The sequence below is a fragment of the Oreochromis niloticus genome, linkage group LG10, assembly GCF_001858045.2.
Source record: "Oreochromis niloticus isolate F11D_XX linkage group LG10, O_niloticus_UMD_NMBU, whole genome shotgun sequence".
In the NCBI taxonomy this organism is placed as follows: domain Eukaryota; kingdom Metazoa; phylum Chordata; class Actinopteri; order Cichliformes; family Cichlidae; genus Oreochromis; species Oreochromis niloticus.
In genome coordinates this window covers 28,421,199-28,430,789 of record NC_031975.2, presented here as the reverse complement: position 1 = coordinate 28,430,789, position 9,591 = coordinate 28,421,199, and the positions used below count along the sequence as shown (strand labels likewise).

Here is a 9,591-nt window from a genome sequence, read left to right as displayed (position 1 = left end):
AGGAATCTGGTCTTCCTCAGGTTTTTATTCATTTGTGAGGTTTTATCTCCCTCGAGCGGTCAAAGGTGGAACTGCACCGTGTTGATGCGAACAACTCTGTCCTCATTCTGTCCTCATGTATCTTAAATGCTGTTTAAGCTCCCGTGAGCACGCGGCTACAAAGCAGTCTGTTAATATTGACGTGGAGGGTTTGTTTGAAGCGGTAAACGAGTAACTGTGACGTTATGCAAATTAGTAACAATGTCTCCTTTGTATCACGAATCCAAACAACGCAAACAATTCAAAGCCAGACTTAACGAAAGTGGGGTTCCCCCCTTCAATTTCGCATACACTCACTTCGTGTGATAGAACTGGTGAGTCGTCCAAAATCAATAAAACTTTAACATTATGAAAGAAAACCTGATTTCGAAAGTGTGCCGTGTCGTTAAAAGCCCCTTTAACTGGCAGCAACGCCACCTTTAACTCCGATTCATAGTAGAAAACGTCTGACGCCGAACGATACAGGAAGAACTGGGCTGCAAAATTGAAGTTGGTTAGAGCCAATGTAAATGTCACTTTTTGTACATTAAGCCCGCCTTTGTACGAAATGAGCCAATGGGCGCTCAGTATGGGAACTTCCGCCCCATAGACTGAGCATGTTCCATTGTAGGAGCTCTTCTGAAAGAGTGCCGTGATCGTTAGAGGTGCACGTCGTTATATGTGTAATTTAGTCAAAGTTGGTTAGAAAGCTGTAGCCGCCAGTGTTTTTATAGCTCAGAGTTGCAGATAGGTTGTTGTCGTACGCGCAGAAGCGACGGCTGGTTACAGGGACGAACTGCGGCGGTCTCACCGAAGGAATTCCTGCATCAGCGGCAGCTCATCCACCTTGCTGCACCGCTAGCACAGGAGCTAGCCAGCGTAAGCGGTGACTGACGGCGCCAGTGTGCCGGAGATATATATGAATATGTCTTCAACCCATGGGAGCGATCGTGTTTTTAAATAACTTACAAGTCAGCATCAAAACGTCAGGGGCTGTTAGCTTTACGCTGTAGCCACTTAGCCAAGGTAGCTCGCTAGCTAACGTTGCCAGAATTGTCTTTCAAAAAAGGGCAACGGGTGAACAGGAGACTAAGTGTCCCACCTCACGCTGTTTGTGTTTTTTGTTGGCGCTCCTTTTTTAATCGTTGAGGTTAAAGCAGGCACATTGCCACAAGTCGTACAGAATGAATGGGTTCAGCACAGAGGAAGATAGCCACGACGGACCGCCTGCTCCGCCGTTTTACGGCCAGAGCTGCTGCCTGATTGAGGACGGAGAACGCTGCGGCCGGTCTGCTGGAAACGCCTCCTTCAGCAAGAGAATCCAGAAGAGCATATCACAGAAGAAGCTCAAACTGGACATCGACAAGAGTGTAAGACAAACCATGTTATTGTGTCTTTTAAAGTCTTAAACAGAGTGCGGGGGGTGGCTGAAAGTTGGTGGAATCTGAGCAGCTGTCAGCTAATGCTAGTTAGCCGGTTAGCGTCAGTTATTGTGACCACAGAGGAGGAGTTGGAGCTTTCCGGTCCTGCTGGAAGTTAAAGTTAGCGGACTGTGGTGGTCCTGCTTACTGAGAGATTTAGCTGTCATGCTGACGTTAGCTGTGCTCGTTACTTGAGCGTCGTGTGGGATAGCAGTGTCCCGAACTCAGAGCTTTCTGTCGTCGCAACAGTTTTCTCCAACACGCCCCCGCCGCTGCTCATAAAATGGCTGTTGCCAGGGAAGCTTAACGAGTTGCTTAATGTCAGTCCAGTTATAGCAACAATCGAGTTTTAATGCCGGCTGTCGACAATTGTTAAAGTTAAACTCCACACCGCATCGATACTGTGTGTCTGCTGAAGAGCTTTGCAGCTACTTGGCTTCTTTTATGGCAGTTATTTAATGGCACGCGCTGTCTGATACGCATTTATTACAGCTGATTGTGCCAGCAGTTATCACGTGGTCTGTGTGGGCCCACAGTGAGAGACACTTCTTGAGACGTGAAGCAGAGGCTTTTTTTAGAAGTTCTGTTTTCATATTTGCTTTATTAGTCCTGGCAGTTATGATAACATCACACAGTGTTTAGCAACAGACAGCACTTTACTCGGAGTGAGCAGACATTATAGGTAGATACTTTATTGAAATTATTGGGAAATTATTGTTACAGCACCAGGATAATGAATAAAAATTGTAGGGTCCATAATAAACAACGACATCGTTAAAGTAAAAGTGCCTCGGGCCATTGTGAGGGCCTCATACTGTGAGAGCAACTGTTCCCAGCCCCAGTTTTGTCAATGTATTCTTTGCACAAAGATGTCTGGGAATATGACTGAAACTCAATATTGTTGGGGCTGACAGGCTGCCATATAGTTCCACAAACACTGGTTTTGTTTACTGTGTCGGGGAACAAAAACAAAAGCATTCTGTAGCTCAGCGCAACATTTGCAAACTGAACAAAAAAGGGTCATCTAACAGAGTGACAAACTGGAGAAAATCAGCAGATTGGCACATTTGAAGAGAACGCTGTCAAGCTTTTGAGTATGCCCCACTTTAAAAGCTGGAGAAAGTTTTTATCAGTTATTAACAAAAACAGCAAATCTGTATCAAAGCAAAATTCCAGTAATAACAATGGCAAACCCTTCTTTTACTTTCATTACAGAAATGAGTTTGTGTATATTCTTCCTTTTAGTCAGATTCCCTCACACTTTGAGAAACACTGATTTAAACAATTGGCAAATGAGCAGCTCATGAACGGTGTCGGCATTACTGCGGCTGCTAAATAACACAAACATACGGTAATCCTTTTGGTGGGTTTACATAGCATCCTTGTGTGATCTGCTGTGCATCCTTTACCCAATGAAGACTTCTGTTAGTGTGTCCACAACATTAAAACAGATTAAGAAGAACCTACGGGCCCCAGTTTTGCCCCGTTATGCACAGCAGTTTCATATCGACGAGTGTACAGGTGTCTGTTGTTGCTGCATTAAGCCACTCTGCATGCTTTGTTCCTCACGGTGTCCACTCTCTTTTGTGTCCTGTGTGTTTCCTAGAAAGCGGTGTCCGTGGGCGTGTTGATTTCTTAGACCCATGTGTCAGCTCAGGGAATGAGCTTCTATTCATTTGTGTTTGTTTGCTCTCCTAGTTAATTCATGACATGCAGGGACTCAAGTGACACGTCATACAGTGAAGGTGTGGCCTCGAGGAGTTACGTGCTTATGATCACACAAAGATGCAGGGATTGTTGCGTTAGAGGCTTTCAAATGAGGCAACACATGGAAGACGAGCAGAGTGTAGAGTCACAGTTTCAGTGTGGAGGTCTTTAATGAGACACTTCCTGTTTTGAGTGACACATTTTGGATGATTGCTGCATGGCTGCTTGTGTTAAGACACCACAAACAAACGAGAGGCTTAAAGTAGAACGGCAAAAACAGAGAAGTGTTGGGGTTTTTTTTTACATTAAAGCAGAAGCTTGAGAATCATTTTGAAAACTGTATTAAACAATCTGGAAATGACCAGTGAGACTGGTAAACCTAAAACTTTGCATTAATGGAATTCTCCCATCTTTTTCCACAGGTTCGACATCTCTACATCTGTGACTTTCACAAGAATTTCATTCAGAGTGTTCGCAACAAGAGGAAGAGGAAGACCAGCGATGATGGAGGGGAGTCCCCAGATCATGATGTGGAGGTGCCCGAGGTAACAGGGAGTGAAACGTTACTCATTATAATGATGCTGAAGTTCTGTTGTCCAAGTATTCAAGTTTCTTTCTTTGCTTTCAATGTTTTCCATGTACCTCATGTTTAAAAGCTTGTTTTTCTAAGCAGTCCATGATGGACTTTGAGGAATGCTTTGGATGATTTCCCTGCAATAGTTTTGGTTTCACTTTCTTTACTGACCTTGCGATGTATACATCAGTTCTGCAAAAATTCTAAGCTTGATATAAAAACCTCAGTTATAATATATCCACATCAGCACTCGTCTCCAGAAGAACTCTGGTTTATCCAGATGTTGCTTTGCATACTTTATGAGCATTGTCCTCTGTGTTTGCAGCAATTCTTCCTGCTCCTTTGCAGCCATATGGAGGCGTTTCCCTTTCTTGCTGCCTCAGTCAGATCATCTCTTTTTGACTTCAACAGCTCCATTTATTTAATAACATGATTGGCACTGAGCTTTGCAAGCAGGGAGCCCTTTAATATTGTTTATAAACTCCCAGTTTTGTAGGCATCAGTTAGTGAGTGGAAGGGATTGGCAGGAGTATGCTAGCTCCCCTGAGCCTGTGTTTGTCTCTCAAACCGAAGTTTGCCATCTAAGGTGAATGTGTTAACCACTCACATAAGGCTGGATGGTGTGACCACAAATTAGTATCACTGTTTTCATTTAGATTCAAGTGGCTTTGAGTATGTCACTATATTGTTTACATTATGTTACTTTTTTGTCAGAAGTACATATAATAGATGGTACCTTTTTAATGTTATAATTGAAAAAAGAGACACTTCTGTTAAGCAAAATTAAATATTTAAATATGGCTCGTTAATGTTTGTGCAGCAAACAAACTTTATTTCTCTCTGGGTAAAAACACCTAACTCTTTTTCTTTGCCTCACCTGATTTCCTGTCACTGGGGTGGGCGGAGCTATCTGAGCCCAGTACTAAAGCACCGCCACCAGAAACAAAGCAAAATAAGTTTTACCTTTATAAAAAATAAAATAACATTAAATAATAAAATTTGACAAATTCTCCTATTGGTCAGTTATTTTGGAGCGTCTTTGCTCCCGTTGGTTGTTATTCCACCTGGCTAGCTAGCTTTAGTCAGCATGCACTCGATAGTGTGTGCCATGAGGTTTGTGCTGTTGAAGAGAACTTGGTGTGGATGGGTAATATTTGTCCTGTATTAACTTTTGGGTTGTGTAATGAGAGCTGTGGGTTCATTGTTAGTAAGGGTCCCCTCTCATTGTGCTCAAGAGCACTCCTAGTGGCCTGTAATGATACATTTAAACTCCTTGAACCCCCACAGTGGATGTTTGTCTGTTCCCCAGTGCAGCCATATTTGAGAAGGCAGCACTAAGCTCAGACCACATTTGGATTGCCACAATTTCCTTCTTTAAGAAAAATAAATCCATTCTAAATTTACTTGTTTTCATGCTGCATTGACCCACTTTCTCTCTGTGCATCATTAAAGTTTCAGCGCCTTTAAAAGCTGAAAAAGAGGCAGAAACCACTGGGAGCCTTACATAAATCATGGAAAGCAGGATTCTTTTTTTTTAAAAAAAGCTCATCCTCTCTTTGAACCGACTCACTGAGTCCCTGCTTCTCTTGGTGATTTCAGGTGGACCTTTTCCAGCTGCAAGTGAACACGTTGAGACGCTACAAGCGACACTACAAGCTGCAGACCAGGCCCGGCCTCAATAAGGCCCAGCTGGCAGAGGTAACAGCAGAACTGATCCTTTTCATTTAGGGTGTTATGTAGCCTAACTCTTTCATCAGTGAGACTAATGTGAAAGTGGATTTGGGTTTTTAAATCCAGTACATCTCACAAATTTTTCTTTCTTCTATTGAAATTTCACTAATGTGCTCCTTAAAGATTTCTTTGGGATTGTTGATCACTGAGCTGCTCTCATTAGTGTGTGCTGTGATATAGGAAGTGTTGGTGCTCCCATTCAGCTGTAATGGGAAATTGTTAGACTGATTTCCCAAATCGACAGGTGGACTCGGTGCAGCCAGCTCCGCCCTCGTCCTTATAATTACCTTCTGTGCTTTGCGCTCCCGGTCATCCTGAGACGGGGTCAGCCGGGGTCGGATGTGGTGTTGGGCTAACAGTGGGAATGAATGAAATCAAACTGGGCTGTAAGTTGGATGTTTCCCCAGGCTTTTAGTCACATTCAAACCCTCCTATTAACAAGCCTCCCACATCATTAATAAAACACCAGTCAACAGCCCCACAACCAGTTACAGCTGTCCTGTGTTCAGCCGTGTTCAGGAGAACCATAGCAATGTGAGAGGCTAAGCAGAGGATGTTTGGCTCTGTAAAAGTCGAGGTAAAGAACACAAAGGGCTATTTTTCAGGGTTCAGTTTAGGCTCGGTGCTTTTGGTGATCGATGCTTTCAGTGCAGACACCGCAAGGACTGTTTCCAGTACTTATAAATTCAGTGGAGCCAGTTTTGCTCTTTAGTGTTGTTTTCACTCCGTAAAGTGTTTTTGTTCCCTGAGCTTTAAATTCAACTCCATTTGCTTTTGATTGATGCATCACTTGGTCCTCTTTGCAAATGAATGATCAAGAAGAGGTTAGAAGCACCAACTCTTCTTAAAGCAAGGATTGTAGGTGTCCCGAGGGCACCTGTGCATCATTAAATATTAAGTCAGTCAGTTTATTAATCATATAATCCAAGTTTCTTCAGGTGTGAGGGGTCTCACAGGTGGTGTTGCGTCTTCTCTCAATTCTAGAGTTTTTCTAGGGAAATTTCTTTTCTGGCCTGTTCAGACAAAACCGGTGTAGAGACTTTAGTTTGTAAGAGGTGTGTTTACATAGTTTTCAACAACTTATTAGTCAAAGCTGAGTAAGAGGAATCACAGGGTTGCTTTTTGAAGAAGTATAAAGTCATTCTCATTTTTTGGACAACAATGGAGCATTTCTACAATAATAACTCCCAAAAACGCTGCTCATTATTATGTGACTGAGTTGTATAAACATCATATCAGAGGAGGCGCCAACTTAGAAGTGATCAACTTTTAAAGTTTCTCCAAATCTGGCTCTAGGAAAACTTGGGAAACCAGTGTGAGATATGGAAAAGTTTGATATTTCACAAGTGCAAAAAAATGAGAAACTGTGTCTCCATGTTCTCAATTACAAATATCACAAACTAATCTGGATCCAGATTTCCTTCTGGGGATTTAATTTAATGGTGTGGAGGAAGATTTCAGCAGTGAGGTATGCAGTCTCAGTCTTTTCTCTTACCAACCCTGAAACAAACGATGTATATCGCTTTTCTTTTAACCGCTTCCCTCTTTCTCTCCCTTCTACAGACGGTGAGCCGTCACTTCCGGAATATTCCGGTGAATGAGAAGGAGACGCTGACCTACTTTATTTACATGGTGAAGAGCAGCAAGAGCCGCTTGGACCAGAAAGGGGACGGTGGCAAACCGCTGGACTAAACTTCCCCCACAACCATCACAGCGGCAGCTACAACCACCACAACAACAACTGTAGCTACAGACAAAACCTGGACTTCAATAACAGCTCCTCTGCACCCTCCTCCTCCTCTCCTCTGAGAGCAGAACATGAACTGCTGTTGTCCTTAAAGGACTCAAAACAGAAATCCAGGGTGAGATGAGTTCATTTTGGCTTTTTGGCCCTCTTCACAGAAATGCAGTCTCTCCCTTCTGACTTGGCCCTCTCCAAGGTATTCCCTGATTTACGAAAGCCAGGACCATAAAGACTGCTGATTACCAGGACTCACTCTGCAGAGTTTTGTCGTCATACTGTAACACAACTGTGTCTATATGTAGAAAAGAACAGCGTCCGACTCAAGCGACTTAGCTGAATGCAGTATCCTGCCTTAAGAGTCAAAAAGATAACAAAACAACTTTTGGTAATTTTGGTTTTCTTTGCCAAGTTGACTGTTAAACACGCTCACAGTGAGGAATGCTTGTGCCAAACGGGACTGCGAGATGGAGCTGAATGATGCGATGATAAGTGGGATTTTAATTTTTGTTTTCCTTCTTTCTTCATACGTGACTGTTGGAAAAGAAATGCTACCCTGGTCTGAAGTCACATCCAGAACATCAAGGCTCAGGTTCACTCTTTAAAAGCTGCAAAGGGTGAAGATGATGATTATAAATGATGTGTAAAACATTAAAAGAAGAAGAAGAACTGAGTTAGGATGTGATACATTGTGACTCAGTCTTCTATTTGTTAGTGGTTTCTTTTTTTTCTTTTTCTTTTGTACCTGTGAACATACACCTGCTAATTTCTTTATTTCTGTAACCCAGTTTAAGTTTAAGTAAGCTTTAGCTCAGCCTTAATTCCACAAGTTGTTCAAAGGTTGTGTCTGGTTGCATATATCATTTCTATTTTCTTTTTTTTTTTCATTCCACATTAAGTGAAAGCTGTGCCTGCATGAATGGTTTGGGCTGTATTGTGCTGCCATTGGACGGTGTTTACAGCGGATAATTTCATTCCTCCAAACTGGGCTGACAGGTTAGCCTGGTGAAAGGGGGAGAAAAAAAAAGTTAATGCTCTTCTTTTATTCCCAATTTTGAATATGTATTACATGTGGATGCCCTTCTTCTGTATTGGCGGGTGAGATTTAAAATTTTTAAAACTTTAAAAAAACCTTTTCATAGTGGTAAACCTGCTGCTGCTTCAGTCCAGCACGGTTCATTTGGCAGTAAAACAGCATCAAACAGCAACACGTTTTTTCTCTGTATAGTACCAGTTATTTACATTTAAAGCAAAAGAAATAATATGTTTGGTTTTTTGTTTATTTTTTTTTTTTTTTTTTAATTTTTTTTAAGTTGCCTGAAGTGATGGGAAATGAGTGGGAGCTGTTGGGTTGCTAGCCACCGTTAACCACCTGTTGATGTGTTTAAAAACACTTAATGTGATAAATCAAACGCGCTGCTGACAACCTATAAGTTTATTTAAAAAATTTTAAAGCACTGCTGCAACCTCCAGGTGACGGACATCTTTGCTATTTTACAGACACATCCTCTTTCTCTTTTATGGTGGCGGAGGCACGGATCGTACGTGCACTTTGGATAATTGTGCGCACGATTTGTGTCAGGTTTGTCCTTTTCACTGTCTTTTTTTTTTAAGTGTCACATTTTAAATTTTGCTTGTAGGTTTGTTAGTGTCATGTAGGTAACATCCATCTTTATTAATGTGTAGGTCATGCCACGTTAACCTAATTGTTGTATTAGGAAAAAGAAACATATTTAAGTATGACTGCTTGTTGCTCCTATTAATATAAATAAATGTATTGTACAGGAAGAAGAAAAAGCCTCATCTCTGCTCTTTTAACATGTTGTGACCAGAGGTTAATAACACCAGACTAATTGTACAATAGAACCAGCGGTGTAACGTGATGTGCTTTAAGTTTTTTCTATGTAAATATTATACTTTGTACTTCTTAAAATAAGTGGCATGGAGTACAATCTACAAATACCTTATGCTCTATCACTATAGATGAAGCAGAACGTGTAAGTAATGCATCGCTGGACAGCTGGAGATATTTTTAAATAAAGTTATATACACATTATGCTTCAATGGTTTAATGTATTATCCTTTACAGTACTTAAACTGAAAATAATTTGATGCTAATTAGGATTATGATGTTTAAACTGGAGCTCTTCATTTAATGCTTTCTGCATGAGAGCCTGAAAATGAACTCAATTTCTATTACAGATATTGGCACTGTATTTTTATTTTTTGAAACGAAATACGCTGGCGATTCAGATGCCTCAACTTTGTCCTACATGTTTTCCTCCACACTATATTTAAAGATGAAGAAAAAGTTTTCTTTTACTTGGTCAAAAGTTGCAGTTTCCTCATGCTGTATTTTTGCAATGACACCCATCGACCACAAAGCGTCACTGTTGCTA

The 9,591-nt window shown here is 41.4% G+C and overlaps 1 protein-coding gene across 1 annotated transcript; it reads left to right on the top strand.

Moving 5' to 3' along the window:
- Positions 1 to 608: 608 nt before the first annotated feature.
- sap30l (sap30-like) lies at positions 609 to 8,384 on the top strand. The gene is made up of 4 exons (XM_003453454.5): positions 609 to 1,388; positions 3,569 to 3,691; positions 5,320 to 5,418; positions 7,015 to 8,384. Exons 1-4 carry the CDS (start codon positions 1,203 to 1,205, stop codon positions 7,141 to 7,143), a joined length of 537 nt encoding a protein of 178 aa, XP_003453502.1. The 5' UTR covers positions 609 to 1,202; the 3' UTR covers positions 7,144 to 8,384.
- Positions 8,385 to 9,591: the final 1,207 nt, after the last annotated feature.

Bases quoted from the DNA above. Each gene is read 5' to 3' on its own strand.
- sap30l (XM_003453454.5), top strand. From the start codon at position 1,203: ATGAATGGGTTCAGCACAGAGGAAGATAGCCACGACGGACCGCCTGCT. The intron at 1,389-3,568 runs GTAAGACAAACC...CTTTTTCCACAG, and splicing joins AACTGGACATCGACAAGAGT to GTTCGACATCTCTACATCTG. The intron at 5,419-7,014 runs GTAACAGCAGAA...TCCCTTCTACAG, and splicing joins ATAAGGCCCAGCTGGCAGAG to ACGGTGAGCCGTCACTTCCG.